This window comes from Bacillus rossius, chromosome 11, assembly GCF_032445375.1.
Source record: "Bacillus rossius redtenbacheri isolate Brsri chromosome 11, Brsri_v3, whole genome shotgun sequence".
Classification (NCBI taxonomy): domain Eukaryota; kingdom Metazoa; phylum Arthropoda; class Insecta; order Phasmatodea; family Bacillidae; genus Bacillus; species Bacillus rossius.
In genome coordinates this window covers 27,875,220-27,893,772 of record NC_086338.1, presented here as the reverse complement: position 1 = coordinate 27,893,772, position 18,553 = coordinate 27,875,220, and the positions used below count along the sequence as shown (strand labels likewise).

The 18,553-nt window shown below is 36.0% G+C and overlaps 2 protein-coding genes across 2 annotated transcripts in view; one reads left to right on the top strand and one right to left on the bottom strand.

The window, feature by feature from the left end:
• LOC134536731 (vigilin) overlaps nt 1–14,892 on the bottom strand; it is an 80,356-nt gene extending 65,464 nt beyond the window's left edge. Inside the window, exons 1-3 of the mRNA XM_063376621.1 lie at nt 14,832–14,892; nt 14,677–14,748; nt 183–391 (exon numbers count right to left, since the gene is read on the bottom strand). Of these exons, the coding sequence (XP_063232691.1) occupies nt 183–350 (168 nt within the window). The 5' untranslated portion in view covers nt 351–391; nt 14,677–14,748; nt 14,832–14,892. The remainder of the gene's footprint in view (nt 1–182; nt 392–14,676; nt 14,749–14,831) is intronic.
• Nucleotides 6,397–9,266, top strand: LOC134536732 (uncharacterized). The gene is made up of 2 exons (XM_063376622.1): nt 6,397–6,637; nt 6,953–9,266. Exon 2 carries the CDS (start codon nt 6,968–6,970, stop codon nt 8,828–8,830), a length of 1,863 nt encoding a protein of 620 aa, XP_063232692.1. The 5' UTR covers nt 6,397–6,637; nt 6,953–6,967; the 3' UTR covers nt 8,831–9,266.
• Nucleotides 14,893–18,553: the final 3,661 nt, after the last annotated feature.

The window sequence follows — 18,553 nt, the reverse complement described above, 5'->3', positions numbered from 1 at the left end:
CTGACATGCTGGGTTCATCATAATCCTTCAAGAAGTGACGCAAACGCACAGAAGCAAAGAAATAGCACAAGGGTGCTAAAAAAATATTGTTTAATGCCTTCCAGCACAGTTACTGATTATTCTGTGACTTTTGTGACCAGTACTTCAGTACTGGTGACCTGTAGACACCCCACAGTCGGTACCTGGGTGACCACGGAGGACCCAATCCTCATCTTGTTGTTCCATTGGCCGAGCTGGTTCACCGTCGGGGAGGCGGAGGTCGCGGACTCCGGCAGGGCTGGGAACACTTCATCGTAGGTGTAGGTTGGTGGCTCGTAGGCGGCTTCCCCCTCCGTCACTGGCTGCTGCATTGTCGGGATGTCCTGATTCGCGCCAAGTCGTTACAGCAACACTGCAACACAGGTTTGCTCCAGTTCACAGTCAACAGAAAATAGTTCCAAATTAATATTTTTTTTATTTATTTAAAAATTGTAACATCCCCACCAACAGTCTTTAAGACTTTTATGGTCGACACGACACATGCAGACAAATACAAGGTTGTCACAGCAAATATATGGACTCCCACCCCCGTCGGTACCATAGCTGGCAAAACATCCGCAAATGGGCAACACACAATTATATGAGTACCACATATTAACAGTGACAACAACAAATACAAACAAACACGGGTACAATAATTACAATAAGACAAACACAATGAAAAATACTAAAAAATACAAGAAATACTAAATAATACAAACAACTTTAAGCAAATAGAGAATCTAGTAATACAGTACATGACATATATATATAATGTAGTATAATATATCTAGTACAAAAACAGAAATAATGCAAAAAATAAAGAATACAATTACAATTTGATGAAAATAAACATTTTTATACGATTCATTAAAGTAGGATATTTATTTAATTTATTTCATTATTAAATTTAAAAAATATTAATACTGTATCAACTGTCACTATACACTCTGAAATTTCTTCAATTTTATAAAAAAAAATTAATGTTTGAAACATTAAAATTATTGAAGTGAAACTTTTTTTCAGCCAGTAAGATAAGCTGAGGTGATGTTAACAGTGTGACAAAAAGAAGTGTACTGTAAAAATAAGTGTAGCACTCAGAGCATTACAAAAAGTAATGATCAGGTCAAGAGTGGTGTAACTCCACTGGGCCAATCCATATGCAGTGGTCCAAAAAAAATTATTGGTATATTTTGTGCCTTTTTAACATTATGTATTGATAGTTTAAAACTGGCACAATTAAAGTTTTATTCTCACTGGTTTGATTATGGCAGTCATTTTGTTGCCATGGCGCACAACAATTTTTACATTTACAAGGTTTTACCTACATTGCCATATCTTATCTTTGGTAGGTCATAACATGATGAAACAAAATCTGAGGTGTTAAGCACATTATATACTACAATTCTGATCATAAACTATCTTTCTACAACACTCAATCTTACCAACTTTGAAGGTTGAACTTCTGCCTCACAATTGCAAAAACTTGCATTTTTATAATTTTTTTTTTCAGACTGAAGGCAGTATCCGTTGGACTTCAGAATATTTTTGGAAGTACTTGTGTAATTGTAGTGTAAACACAAATTATTTGGAACGTGAGACTTTGCTACTTTTTTTTTTTACAAGCTTGTAAAAATTAGTTATTTCATATTTTCGCTTACTTTAAGGCTTATCTCTGGTGGGCAGTTATCTAAAAATCTGAAATTTGCACACAATTAAGTACTCCATGGTACATAACTCCTGTTTTCCCTACTGAGAAGTTTCTAGCAGCTTCATAGATATAGATGAGAATTTCAAGGACCCATGTCAAAATTCAAGCACACTCCCACTTTTCAAGGATTCAAGAACATGTGGCCACCATGAATTTACCTACCATGCCATTTTCTCAGAGAAAAACTAGCCTCCACCATCCTCGATGCTGGCCTAGCTCTCTCTCCCCTTTTTTATATCTCTTTTTAAATGTACTTAAAAGAACTTTGCATATGATATTTTATAGTGTTTGACCATGCACTTAAAAAACTATTTGAAAAGATAATTCTTTTAGTCAGGGTGTAGGTGACATTTTTCCTTCAATTAATTTATACTGAGAAATTTCCAATCCTTTTCCAGGATTTAATGTCAATTCCCTGGCCTATCCAAACTTCCCTGACATTCCAGAATGTGGACAACCTGTACATATAAAAATATAAGAACTTTTATCAGCGTAAAAAATAAGCTTTACTAGGTATAGTTGTGTTGTCGTGGTCCGCCTTCACTCTGTTAATCAAGACTCTACTGTAATATACTTCAAGACTACTTGATCTTTCACATTCGCAGTGCTAAATAATAATACCATAAATTACTTCGTCAAATTCATTTCTGTTTCCTTTAGACAGATAACAAACTAACATTGTGCCATTTCTGTTCAGTTTGGCTATGCACAGAATAGAAAAAAAGTTTTAAAAAATATTTGTACGCCAGGTGCTGAATGTTCATCTAAAATCTACTGCTGTGCCTCAGCCTGTCCTTTAAATTGAAAGTGACTATACCTAGGGCCTAACACAAGTTTGTCAAAGTAAATTACATGTGTCTGTACAAACATGAAACAAATTAATGTAAGGCACTTCATGCTCACTCTTTCTTTTTAAGACTACTTATAGTAATACATAATAAAAGAAACCTATTTTAATAACATAGATTTTCAAACAATACAACACCCGAAAGTTTCCGATTAATTAGCACTAGAGATAATCTCACCAGGCGAAGCGAGAAAGGTTTAAATCACACGGGCATAGAATTCTGCAGATTATCACCACAAAAAGATAACAAACAGATAACTGTTTCGTATCATGGATCCAAGTTTATCCCATGATTCTGATGGCATGATCCTGTAGGTATATATTGATCCAGTGATACATGATGCTTGCTGTTTTAATTTAGTACGGCGAAAGATTCAAGAGATAAAAAAAATTGTGATAGGCCTATAAAATTAAATAATAATCTTAAGTTGATCAAACAAAAAAAATTTTTTTGTAATCAGATTATTATCATAATTCGTTGTTACATCACAAGTTTTTGTTACTTCCAGGACCTTCAGACATACTAAATTAAAATAGCAAGCATGATGTAGGTACCATAGACTCAAAATATAAAGGATCATGCCATCAGGATTAAGAGATAAACTTTAATACTCGAGACATGACTTTTACCAACAAACATAATCATTTTACCAATATTAAAAACAAACACTAAAACACATCATATTAGAACACGCTTCCAGCTCTCTGAAAGAATATATTAATCCTAACAGGTAAAAGACTATCAGAACTGAAGTTAAACAGACTCGATTTATAACTCATGTGTAAGAGCACATAAAGTGCATTGGGTAATGACTAAGCCAAAGATTATAGCAACTTTATACAATCAGGTTTGTAAGAGACAATGATTAGAATAAAGAACAGCCCATGACAATTCCAAAAAGGTGCCACTAACTGGTGCGTGACAAGAGACTGTAGGGGGAGAAAGAAAACTAAGATGGAGGACGTCGCTCAGTCTAGTAATAGTGCAGGTATTACCTATTAACGGTGATATGAGTTCCAGTGATAAGCCCATGGAAATTGATGCCTCCGGACTTTTCATAACTTCTCATTTACCCTACGTATTCAAAATGTAACTCGCAGCAGTGTCCCACAACAGCCTATCCCAATTTTTTATTCTTAGATAAGGCCTGAGCTTTCATGCACAGTAGGTCCTAGTTCTGAATATGGTTTACTAAACATTAGAGAACTTTAAACATAAAATTGTGGTAATTCTGAATGAAACCCCATTATCTGAAAAATAATCCGAAAAATAATATTTTTTTAATTTCCTGGCATGTTTTACAATTATTCTCTGGGAGAATATATATGTACTTTTTATAGTGAATTATCATTTAAACAAGTGGTTGAGTTAGGTTTACGTATGATTAAAAATCTGTGATAAGTGGATGGCTCAAGGTTAGCTACAATAAAATCCTGTAACATATTTCCGATGGTGGGTTAAGAATAACATATAGGTAACTTAATATACCTAACAGTTGCCTATATTTTTTTTTTTTCAGAAAAGTGGCTCTCCTTTAGAATTATACAAGAGGTATTATTTTAAATAATTTTTTTAGTCCCTAGTTAACAATATTTCTAATTGATAAAAACAATTTTGTGGACTTGATATTTATAAGTATACCACATCCACAGTTAATTACTAATAAATCTGCTAAGAAAAGTTTGTGACACTTGATGACAATGACATAAAATGACCTTTCATTCATTCTCTGTTTAGGGTTGTAGGGCATTTTCAGTAGAAGTAGTACAGATCCTAATGCCATAACAAAATTGATGACATCACCAATATGGCGGTGCTGACATGATTACCACCCCTACATTCTTACGGGACAAGCACAGGAATATGGGGTTTTTGGGCGGGGTGAATTCACATTCCTTGTTATGCACAAAATATGTTTCTTTATGTAACCAACGTTCTGCTATCATAATCTACATTCTCATTACAACCCTACCTATTCAAATACAGAACACAATACCAAAGATATATTTCGCACGGGCTCATATTGTATACTACAATTCAGACTGGTTTAGAATATTTTGCGATACCACGTTTTATAATTTAATTATTCATTTTCAATTTGATTTTAACATCCCTGTTATAGTGAAGTATACTACAGCCCTACCCATTCTATAGTGTGGTAACACTTAAGATTGCAGTATACAGCAAATGGCACCCACTGTCGCCAGTTTGATATTTCCCAGCTTGTTAACATTAACATTATTATTTCATATGCTATACATAATTATGATAAGTTTTAGTATGTTTTTCAGTTTACCAGTTGGGTTTTTTAAGACCATAAAATAATAACTTTTGATAGTTATTATAGTTGTATAGAAAAAATATAAATTTTAAACATAAATTATTATTTTAAAAGAGAAACTATTTGTAGCAGTCTGTCACTATTAAAAACTATGGTTGATCAGAGCACAAATTTTTAATATTGAAAGAAAAAATTTTTATGAGAAAATGGTTGAAACCAAGATGGCATCTTTCTAATAAATTTTCTTATAAGGCATTGAATATTATCAAATGATGCTTTTGATGGAAAACAAGAAAATGTATTCCCAAAAATTTCATTCCAAATTTTACTCTTAAGCATAAAATTTTTCTTTAATTATAAAGTTGTGTCAAACTTTCGTGCTCTTTGCATATATCAGGCACAGAGCGCATGAAACAAGGATAACGCTAACAGCAGATATTGTACATTGGAAAAAAATTGGTTGTCTGTAAAGTCGGTTTACGGACGATAGTTTAACGTGACGTCATAAAAAAAAACATTGATGAAATGATTGCATACTTTTATGAATAAAATTGAATCATTTTTATTGAATTAACACTATTTTGTATGGATACAAAGAAGGAGTGAAATGAAATCTACAATTTAATTGATAAATTTACTTTTATTTGCACTCATTAATTCAAATATGTTTATTACTTTAACGAAGAGATTATTTTAATTATAACTTTTATACAGGTTTGCTATTTAACTTCTTCCAATCTGTGTTATTCTGTTAAGGATAGGACGATGACAGGAAAAGTAGGAAACGAATGGGAGTGTTTCAAGTTTAATGTGCCTCAAAAAAGTCAAATCGATGGTTGTTCCAATCGAGTGGAAGAGAGATAGATGCGGCGCAAGTGTACAATGAGCGTAATGGGACACAGTGTAATGGGACACTTTTTCGTGCGTGCAGCCGGTGTTTATCGATTTATTAGACGTTGTCACGTCACAAAAGTAAATGCCCATTCAAATACACACTGCAATCTAACAATGAGAGGTACTATAATAAACACAAAATAACATTTATATAATATTTACGATTTCATATTTTATTCTGCAGTCCCATTCGGTTTAGTATAGTTTGCGGTATCACATTTGTATATAATAAATATTTTTTTTACTACGATTAAACTTCTCAGGTATCATTGGGTATACTTCAGCCTACCTATTCTAGTACTTCTAATACACAATACACGAAAATATACTTATTCTGTTCTCTAATTTAGTTTTCTCAAAAAAAAAATTATCTTAATCAAAACAAACATCTAAAACACCCATGCTCACACTTGTAACAAGAATGTCCAGATCGTAATTACTTCAGCATAGCCTTATTGATGATGACTTCATCAATATTCCAACCACATCGCAATTTAAACATATATATATTTTTTTTTATTTATTTATTTATTTCATAATAGCTGGCCTACCTTACCAAAACGTTCACTTTGATTTTATCACTTCTCATTTCAACAACTGCAAAACTAACCTACAGAAAAAGAGCCATTTTACATTACCGTAGAATGGGGTGAATAGAAACAGTGGGGTGAATAGAAACAAAACTTCATAATCATGGTATTGCTTTGAATATTATACATTTATATTGAATTTTAATTGAACTATTATTGCTTTTGTGTTGGCAACACTTTAGACTAACAAGAAAATTATGGTTTGATTGTGTGGCAGCACTGTAGGTTGATGTTTACCCTAGTGTGTCTCTTGAAAGTTTTAAAGATGTTTTCCGACCTACTTTGAACTTCTCTGGTAAGTAAACATATATTCTTTATGCGATATTTATTGGCATTGTAAATACTACCTATAACATCATTATAAAAAAGTAAGGTTTGGTTATTGTTTTACTTTTGACAAAATAATCTCCAAGAATTTTCAAAATTTTCAGGTTAGGTTTTTAAAGTTTGTGGGGTGAATAGAAACATAACAATTCTCTTGTTTCTATTCACCCCACAACAGCAAAATTAAAAAAAAAAATCTAGTAGGCCATATTAATACTATATAAACACCTATTATCCATTCTCTAGTTATTATATACCATCCTAAATAATATATTTCTTGTTTCAGAGTTGCTGTTTAAATATGCCACGGAAGTACAAACCCATTGTCGGAGGCGGTTACAAAAAACACAGCCCTGATCATATAAAAAATGCCCTCTCTGACATTGAATCTGGCATTAGCCTGCGGAAAGCAGCTGAAAAACATGGGATTCATTATAGTGTACTATACAGACACGTAAAAAGAGGCCCCGACATTAAACATCAGGGTGGACAAACTGCCTTGTCTTTTGAAGAAGAGAATTTGTTTGTAGATAGATTGAAAATATGCAGCGAATGGGGCTATCCTATCGACTCTACAACCTTAAGACTACTAGTAAAGGACTTTCTGGATAGTAGGGGGAAGGAAGTAAAAAGATTTAAGAATAATCTTCCCGGTCGTGATTTTGTGGTATCATTTATAAGACGACACAAAGATCAATTGGCAGTGCGAATGTGCCAAAACATTAAACGCTCCAGAGCCGGTGTAACACCAGAAACCATCAACAGTTACTTTGATGAATTGTCAAATGAAATAGAGAATGTGCCACCATCTAACATAATAAATTATGACGAGACGAACCTTACGGACGATCCAGGAAAACGAAAGATAATCACACGGAGGGGAACTAAATATCCTGAAAGGATCATGAACTCATCAAAGGCATCAACTTCTGTGATGTTTGCTGCCGCTGCAGATGGCACTATACTACCCCCTTATGTTGTGTATAAGGCTTTGCATTTATATCAAACCTGGACTGAAGGTGGGCCAAAACATGCAAGATATAATCGGACGAAATCTGGCTGGTTCGATTCGTTCTGCTTCGAGGACTGGGTCCTTACAGTTGCTATCCCATATTTGAAAAAGCTAGACGGGAAGAAATTTCTCATTGGAGACAATTTATCTTCGCATCTGTCATTAGAATCGGTTAAGCTGTGTCAAGATAATGACATAAGATTTATATTTCTACCAGCAAATTCAACACACTTAACACAGCCGCTGGACGTGGCATTTTTTCGGCCTCTTAAAACTACTTGGCGCCAAATATTAGAGGAATGGAAGAAAGGCCCAGGAAGAAATGAGGCAACAGTTCCTAAGGATAAATTTCCTCTGCTTTTGAAAAAGTTGTGTGTCTCCTTGAAGGAAAAAAATGTTATTGCAGGTTTCAGGAAATGCGGGATCGTGCCCTTAAACCGCAATAATGTGTTGTCAATGCTCCCAGGTACTGGAATAGACCAAAACCAGGCTATGATAAACCTTGAAGAATCCACTAATGCTGTTGACAAGATCTTTAAGGAACTCCTTCAAAGTCTTAGGCAAGACCAGACTCCTAAACCAAAGAAAAAAAGGACAAAAGTAAAGGTCCAGCCCGGCAGAAGTGTTACCGTTGATGACTTTGAGGAAGTGGATGGGGAGAATGTAACCCTCCATACTTCACTTCACAGTGACCCAAGCCCTTGTACATCGAAACAGGCCAAGCCAATGAAAATAAATGCCAAGAAAAACAGAAAATTTCTTGATTCATCATCAGAGGATGATTGTGCCTACTCAGTGCAGGACAGCGATGATGACCTAATTTTGATATCTTCAAATTCTTCTGATCAAGATGAAAACACTGGTATCTCCATAAGCCAAGGTGATTACATGGTGGTCAAAATATATGGAAAAACAAAAACATCGTTTAGATATTATGTCTGTAAAGTTAGTTACCTTATGGACAATGGTTTTGTTGGGACATTTTTAAAAAGAGTTCCACAAACCAAAAAGTTCACAATGACTGAAGAAGAATCTTTTGTTTCGAAAAACGATGTTTTCCGAAAACTGTCGTCACCAGTTCTCAATTCAGGTGCTCGTTTTAAAGACATGCTATGTTTTGAGGATGACCTGACTGATTTAACAGTTTATTAATGCTTCAGCCCATTGGTCATGGTAGAGAGTTTTGTTTTGTTTTGTTTGTACATATGTGACAACACCATTTTTGTTAATTTTTCTCACTTTTTACAGTAATAAACCATTATATTGTGAAATAACATTTTATCTACTTATTTCCTAAGAGAAAAATATATATTTAATTGTTTCTATTCACCCCACTTTGGTTTAAAAAGAAACAACCATGGTTTATAACTATTGTTTCTATTCACCCCTTTCTGTGGGGTGATTAGAAACACCATGTTATTATTTTTTTTAATTTTATTGAAACAAAAATATTTACTAATAATATCATACAGTGATAGGGGCACTATAGACCTGAGTTTTGTATATTATTTTTTTGTTTTCAACTAACAAAAAATAAGTAAATTTTTAATCCAAAGTTCAAATTTGTTTCTATTCACCCCGTTTTACGGTACCTAATAACTTATGATTCACCTAACCAAAGAAAATATTTCTCCAAACGTTGCAAATGAAACGTACACAACACAGCACACAAAATGCAGATAAAAACAACTACAAATAATAAAAATTTAAAAGCCATACAAAACAAATTGCCATTCTTGGCTTTGTAGGAATAATCATTTACTGTCAATGTATGTGTATTAAATTAATGCCAAAAATTTTCGGATGTCACAGCTTTAATTATCGGATGTCGCAGCTTTTTAGAACAGAAAGGAAAAAAAAAATCAGTACACACTGTTTTCACACACTACACACATCCCTCAATTTACCCTTAAGGGATGATTTCTTAATTCCAACTAGTTTGTGAAAACCAGATCAGATGTCACAGCTTTGGGAAAGAAAACTTAAATAAAATTGTAAAACATGTTTTCCAAGTACTCGAGACATCCTTATGCATCTCTTTGTTAGATTAACATAATTGCAGCCAACTATGGAGGATTAAATATAAGCTAATTCTTCCATTTCATATATTGAAGTTCATCCCTGGATCCTGAAGGCTTAATCCTAATGGCATGATCCTGTTAGCTTGATCCTGTGGTACATGATGCGTGATGTTTTAATTCAGTACGTCGAAAGATCCTGATCGTTTGATCATGTTGGCTTGATTCTGTGGTACTTTATGTTTGCAGTTTTAATTTAATATGTCAAAAGATCCTGTACATAAAATGTTTTGTCATATGATAATGAATTATGATCTTACGTTGAATAAAACAGATTTTATTCCAACCTACCAAAATAATTCTTTCTTATTTCGCAGTTTCTTTAATGTGAAGAATCTTCCAATGTACTTAACTAAAACAGCAAGCATCATGTACCACAGGATCATGCCATCAGGATTAAGCCTTCAGGATCCAGGGATAAACTTGTATGTACATGAACCACCAGCCATAACAAACACAATATACGACAGCTGTAATCAAAGAATTCCCTGGAAAGACTATAAAATTCAATGTGTCAGCTACTTCAATGAACAGCACGTATTACTCACAGAAAATAAAAGACATTAATAATTCAAATTTTAGGCTCCCATTAGACTCATTCATTACATCACTCAAAATAGCATATACTTTAAATACAATGTAACAAAACAAACATTTAGTAATATAATTTCATATTCATTCTCATTAAAAAAAAAAAAAAAAAAAAACATGAAATACAAGCATTAAAAATTCCTTACAACTGCAATACTGTCATTATTTAAATGAATTTCTTTATAACAACACCACCTACATTAACACTCCATTACTCGCATCTACTGCTAGACAAATGTGCTCGCACTGTATCTGTGAGATACATGATAAAATATCTTGTACAGAAACTAATTTCTGGACTGAGTTTTCAATAATGAATATTAATATATGCAAAATAATTTAATTTTTTTTTTTCAAATGCAAAAAAAAAATCATATCTATTGAAGCATCTGCAATTTGGAAGATCTAGTCCTGTAACTGTTTTTAGTATTTACAATTAAAATACTACATTGTGTTCATGTCAAAGAACATCTAAATTTCCTCAGCAGTAAATATAAAACAAGCAAAGATACAGTGAAAAAAAAAAACAGATTTTAATGAAATACATATCCTTATATATACAGACTTTACATACAGAAAAAAAAAATTGTTTGTATTGTGTATGAAACATAAATTAGAAAATTTTGGTGACATTCTGATCTCACAGTATAACACTGTTTGGAAAAGGCACTGCAATATAACTTCTGTTACTATCACTAATCACTTATCTTGATTTTCAACGTCACTTGGTTCAAATCTGTCAGGACACACAAAAGCACAGGGCTGCAGACAAAGGTACTGGCCGCAGGTTTGACACGAGTATCGCGTCAGTCGAGTTGTTTTACTTCTCTGGCACGTCATGCAACGCTTCCATGTTGCATATTCTTTGCTAGTGCTGCTCTGATTGCTCTTGTCTCTTGCATTAGACTGTTCAGATGTCACCAATATTTCTTTCAGTCTGTTTGAAATCAATAGCGGCAAACAGCTAAGAGTTGATCTTTTCACCAGTTGTCCTTCAATGAGTTCCCTTCCCAGACGCCTGAGGAACAGTCGACGAGGCGGAACTTCATTTCCGTTTCCCAAAAATATTACTTGAGAATTTATTCCAGCGATGTTAAGCATCGAAAAGAAGACAACCATTGGCCACCGCCGTGTATTCCTGGCAATATTATAAGCTGAACACATCTTATCCACAATATCAACACCTGCTTTGTGCTGGTTATAAAAGGTAACCATTTCTGGTTTCTTTTTTTCTCCAGTTGTCTCGTCGATTTTTCCATCCAAATGCATGCTTGAAATCAGAAGCACATTCTTCTTTTTTGTTTTGTTTTTAGGAACATATGAAACAATTGTTCCTTCTTTTCGATAGCCAAAAACACTTGAGAAAATCTCTCTCTCTTTTGTGTGTCTCATTGCATGAGGGATTTGCCAGTTCTTTAGTGTTCCTACGAAGGCCAGCTTATGATTTTCTGCTAATTTTTTTAGAAGTGTTACGTCACTGAACCAGTTGTCAGCTCTAATGTTACGACCAGAATTGTGAACAGGTGCAATCATGCATTCAACAACATCCAAGCTCTTATTGCTTACCTCATATGGCCCTTCTGGCTGTTTACCTGAGTAAATTTTCAGATTAGCAGTGTAGTATGTCTTCGAGTCAACAAGAGCGAAGATTTTTATGCCATACTTTGCTGGCTTGGATGGAATGTACTGAATAAATGAGCATTTGCCCCTAAATGCTTCAAGTTTTTCATCAAGTGTAACAAATGCACTGAGAGAGTAACATGATTGGCAGTTAGACACGAACTGTTGAAACACATCCCGAATAGGTGCTAGCCGATCTGATTGTTTTCTTTCTAATCTCGTGTCTCTGTTGTCAAATCTGATACATTGGAAGATAAATCTGAACCTTTTCAGACTCATTGTAAGTCGGAATATTTCAATACCAAACCCATCAGTGTCCCACAGATCCTCAAGATTCAACCTATCTGCTTTATATTGGCCTGCCAAGTATAGAAGGCTGATAAAAGACTTTATCTCAGTTGCATCTGTGGGCAATGCATCTCTAGTACGGGAATAGTTATCCTTTATATGGTCAATATACTAGTTAGTGTATTTTACTATTGTGCCTACTATGTCCTCATCGAACAAACACTCCCAGGTTTCTAGAACTCCATTCACATGCTGTGCCTTACCTGTCACACCTGGAAGCTTGGTGAGAAAATTGTGTTTAGCAGTTTTTCTTTGGCTTGTGTACGGAGTTTTTTTCCAGGAGAAAGAATCAATAACTTTCTTACCTTTTTTCCTAGCAGAGACAAAATATTCTTCTTCATCTTCATATCCACTAGAATCTGTATCACTTTGTTCTGTGGTGGAGTCTTCTACTCTTTCTTCGACTTGTTCTGAGGCATCTGTTTCACAGTCTTCTTCAACATCAAAGGGTGTAATCTGTCCGTGCTCCTTGGTCCTATTTTCGCTAACTTCACTGTCTGAATCACTCTCACTGTGGTCAGAATCTTCAAATAAAATCCTGTGGATTTCTTTTATATGTCCGGGGTCATTCAAATTGTATATTTTTTCCTTTGATGCCATTTTAGATCTGCAATAATGAAAATCAACACAGTTGAAAAATAGTTAAATCATTGTGTGCATTTAGCAAAACAAAGATGCTCGCATAGTATCTCTGAGATAAAATGGCCGAAAATTATTTTAAAAATAATTTTAAAAAAAAAACATTAAATCATTACTATAAAACTCTTACACGAAAATATAAAAATATATAAAACATCATAAGGTAGAATACATATTACTTACATGTATAGTCGGGCTGTATCTCACAGATATGAACAGCAACTGTAGCCACACGTGTTCATTCTTTGAAGGACTAGCAGTAACTAACAACTCTCTTTCGATAAGCTAGGAAGATAGCAGGAAGGGCGTTATCTGAGCTCCATGCATACTCGTGTGTCACATCACAAAAAGTGCTGCGTATCCCTCAGATAAAAAAAAAAACACTAGTAAACATAAACAATGAATGTCTGCGATTACATGAATACATAGGTATTGTAAGGTAAGCTGTTAACTATTATTTTTTCACAAACCAATATGAATAATTCATATTAATTCATATTAATTATTAAGAATCCTTCCATGCAGGGTTAACTCAGAAATGTCTCAAGTATATGGAATACATACATTCCTATTTATCGTGGATAAATAATGAATTGTGGCTGCAGCATAAAAGCATAGGTATTGTAATGCAAGATATAAAATTTTAATTTTTTACAAACTAGTAGGAGTAATAAAACCATCCCTTAGGAGTAAATTTAGGGACATGTGTAGTGTTTTAAAACCATGTTTTCTGATTTCTTTTTCTTTTCGTTCTAAAAAGTCACAACGTCCGACTAATACCTTGCAATCCTCAATTTAATTTATTCTATATCCTAGTAACTACCACAATTGCACCACACATTCTCTACCATAATATTAATTAAATATAAATAAACACAACCTTGCTCTTGTCTTTACAACACTCAAAACAACATATATGCAATAACTTCCTTACTACCTACTAAATACTTATTGTTTACTTATTTCCTCACTTTATAAATATATTCCATTCAACTAATTACTTCACTCCTAATCGTACCACGACCACTACTATCAGCACAAAACTCACATTTTCATTCATATTTAATTTCATGGAGCTAGTCTGTCTTTCACAGTTACCAATATTACATACTATACTTTCCTTCGTTCCTTCATTCCAGTTAATCACTGGCCAACTTTCATGGTGTCATATCGTTCCCCCTAATTTCTTTCCAACCAATAGTAAGTACCGTATTGAGTACTAAACTTTAACCATATTTTTATCAATTGATTTCAAAAGTGTGGGCTTATAGGTTTATAAACATTTAAAGCAACAGTAATCATCACAAGTTAAAATCCATTCATGCCAGGTCAATGTACACCATTTACCAAGTACCATAAAAGCAGCTAATTTAATTTATTTAATAAGTATGCTATAATGAATGATTGTGTTATGAGTAAGTCACAAAATTACTACGGAAGAATGTAATGAAATAAACGTAAGATAAGCTTATCAATTTAATTTCCTATTAGGATCCAGATGGGATACTAGCAAGATTGGATCACACTCTAAAAATAATACAAATAATTGTCGACATTTAACAATTTTGAGGTCAACAATCAATTTTTACAAATAAAATACTTTTGGTTCACAACATATAATTATTTAACATTGCAATAACGTGCTCCGAACACAGAGTAACAAGTGTGGGACGTCACCATGCAGTCGACGTGTCACTTGTATCAAACACATTGACAACTTACTGTACTGTAATTCAGATAATCCGTCCTATTTAAACGTTAATCGCATCCCTTTTCCTTGGGCTCGGTATTCACCTAAAACACGAAACAACATTAAAACAGACATTTTTTTATTTAATCATTAAATACTTTTCACACATAACACAGTAACAACCCACCGAAATCCAAGCACAAAATGAATCGACGCCGGCGCATGCGCACCTTCATATTAAATCAGGTTATCATTTGTAAGCGATACATATCGACTGAAAATAATGACTTTACAATTTTAATTTGATTAAATTATTTAAAATTAATTTTATATCAAGAAATTTAAAAGAGAAAACAAATAATAAAAATGAAAAAGCTTTATTCCTTCGTCACGGTAATATTATTTACCCACTCTTAAACTGCCTTTAAATGTTATTTTTATTACTGGATAATTACTCAATATTAATGATAAAAAAAGTCTGGTAAAATTTAAAAAAATTAAGTCATGCATAGAATAAAATTGCAACTGCTAATATTCCTTAGATTTTAACCAAATATTTAAGTAGAAGAATAAGGAAACTCAGGCCTTTTAACATGACGGACAACTACATGACGAAATAAGGAGAGGGAGTTACATAGTTTTCAGAAGGGCTAGAAACAGGAGAGGGGGTGGGATAATGGTTCTTGTTCGGGGGGAGTTAGATGCAGAAGTAAATTGGATGGGAGAAAAGGAAGAAATACTTCACTTGGAGATCTCAGGGAAGAAGAGGAAAATGCAGCTGTTTGCGGTGTACAGGCCGCCGGGTGATGGGGGTACAGAGGTGGAGGCGGTACTAAAAAGGCTTGATATGCTGAAGGAGGACAGCATGGTAGTTGTAGCAGGTGACCTCAACCTTCCAGGGGTCAAATGGCAGTGTGGTAAGGAACTGGTGGGGCCACTGGGACAACGGAGGGCAACTAAACTGGTGAACATGGGGTTACAACAGGTGGTGGTAAAGGAAACTAGGATGGGTGGGGGAGCTGGCGGTTCAATATTGGATGTAGTGCTGGTAAGACCCGAGGAGCTAGCCACTCACTCTAAAGTGGTGGATGGGATAAGCGATCACAATATTCCCGTTGTGGAGATTTGCCTGGACAAGAAGGTCATGAATGGCAGCAGTAGGCAAATATGGTTGTATGGGAGGGCAGTACAGACAAGGGTGGAGGAGTTTCTGGAAGAGAGATTCGACCAATGGAGCATAGGCATCGATGTGCAGGAACTGTGGAAGGATTTCAAAAAGGTGGTGGGAGATGCTCAAGAGCAATACGTACCTAAAAAGAGGATTAATGTGGGAGGGGACCCACCTTATTATGGAAGGGAAATTCGGAAACTCAAGAGGAAGGGTAGACTGTTATATGCGCTGGGGAAAAAGGAAGGAAAGAAGACTGTAACAGAGGAGCTGAAAGAAATAGGAAAGCAACTGAATAGAGAGATAGAGAAGGCGAAGGAGGCCTATCTCGGGGACCTGATGGTACAGGGGACAAAAGGCAACTGGCAAAAGCTATACAGGTTTGTTAGAAGCACGAAGGGCACAGGGACAGAGGTACCAATTTTGAGGAATCAGGAAGGTGAAATTGCAGCAGGATCCAAGGAAAAGGCAAACTTGTTGGCCATGCAGTACATGTCAGTGTTCGAGAAGGGAAAACAGTGGGAAAGGAAACATGCTGAGCATAGTACAGGGCGACACGAGAAACGGCTTGAGATCAGGAAGGAAGAAATTGAGAAAGTAGTGAAAAGGTTAGACAGCAGGAAAGCCATAGGTAAGGATGGCATAGGGAATGGGATGATAAAGCTGGGGGGGCAAGCCATGGTGAAGTACCTGGAGCTGCTATTCAGTAGATCGATGCAGGAGGGCAAGTTGCCACAAGAATGGAAGGAGGCGGTGGTGGTACCGATATACAAGAAGAGGGGTTGCAAAGAGGACCCAGCCAGCTATAGACCTGTTAGTATCACGTCGGCGGTGGGCAAGGTGATGGAGAGGTTAGTGCACAGGCATGTGGTAGGGGAGCTGGATGGTAGAAAGTGGATTGACAGGAGACAGCATGGATTTCGAAGGGGATATTCGTGTGAGACTCAGCTGGCTGGACTATTGGAGGAACTGGTGGAGGGGGTAGATAATGGTCTACAGATTGATGCCTGTTTCATCGATTTTGAAAAAGCATTCGATAAAGTTCCTCACGAAAAAATGATGAAAAAAGTGGAGGGAGCTATAAGTGACAGGAGGGTGGTGGGTTGGATTGGTGACTTCATAAGCAACCGGACACAGAGGGTACGTGTGGAGGAGGAGTTATCGGAGGAAGGAAGGGTTACATCAGGGGTGCCGCAGGGCAGTGTGCTTGGCCCACTTCTCTTTACCATAATGATGAATGATATAGGAGAGAAGATACAAGGGAATATTAGGCTTTTTGCAGACGACTGCGAAGTTTACATGGATGTGGAGAGAAATGGGTTACAGGAGGATCTGGAAAGGCTGGAAGAATGGGTGTAAAATAATGGTATGAAAATAAATGTGGGAAAGACAAAAGTGGTCAGGTTTACCAGGAAGAGGAAGATTGTCAGGAGGGAATATCGCTGGAGGGGAGACGTGATAAGTGAGGCCGACAGCTATAAATATCTAGGGGTGGTGCTGCAGGGTAACCTGGGGTGGGGGGAGCATGTAGACAAGGTAGTGAAGAAGAGCAGACAGGCCCTGGGCATGCTGGGACGAGTGCTCAGGGGGGGAAGCAGCAGCATACGCGACAAGGCCTATAAAACTATGGTCCGCCCCATGCTGGAGTATGCCGCAGCAGTGTGGGACCCATACACGGCAGTTCTTGAGAGGGAGCTGGAGGGGGTGCAGAGGAGAGCAGCTAGATGGGTGAAGGGCAAGTGGAGGAGAACGGACAGAGAAGGGAAGGGGGAGTGCAGTACCACAGAGATGATGATATGAATGAGATGGGATAGCTTAAAGGATAGAAGACAGAAGGAGAGATTGGTCAAGATGTACCAGGTGCTGAGTGGAGTGGGAGGATGGGGTGAGTTGGGGGGCAAAGTCAAAATGGGAATGCCTAGAAGTAGGAAGGAAAATACTAGGAAGGTTTTCAAAGAGAGGAGGAGAACAGAAAGGGGAAAAAATGCGATGGTCGTGAGGACAGTAGGGGAATGGAATAGGCTGGAGGAGGAGTGTGTGGCGGCTGGGAGTGTGGACCAGTTCAGAAGGCGAGTGAGGGGGAAGTAGGGAGAATGCTTGCCACCGGGCACTTTGTACCCAATTGCAGCTATATTAAAAATAAAAATAAAATAACTGCACCGATCCTAGCGGCTTGGCCAGAAGAACGCCCGCGAAATTTAAATTTCACTGTAACACACAATAAGCGATATCGGCACCGATTTTCTCTTGTCATTTGAAATATTATCAATACAGAGTAATAAATTAATTCATACTCCATACATATGTATGAAGGCAGTGTATTCATAATCAAAATAATTTTTCGCCATCTAAAAAAAACGTATTCACTTAATGAACTTGAAAAATGCTCTAACTTTAAACATGGTGACAAAATGGCCATAACCATACTACTTTAAAAAATAAAACGTCTTAACTTTAGAACTGAATCTTTGTAATCAGCACCACTCTAGGGCCAGAAGACCCACAAATTCTTGATTACCGCATTAATTCACCTCTATTACAGCCCCGTGATTAGCCCCATGCTCTTTAAAACTACGGACATATGTCTACGACAGACCATGTCACGGGTAGCATGTGTGGAGTGAACATATGCCAATAAAAGATGACATACCAGAGATGTAGTCATTCTGACTTCTGTAGTTTTCAAAGTATACCTGGTGGCTACAAAAGCCAGAGTATTTCTGCCCATTCATCCCTACTCT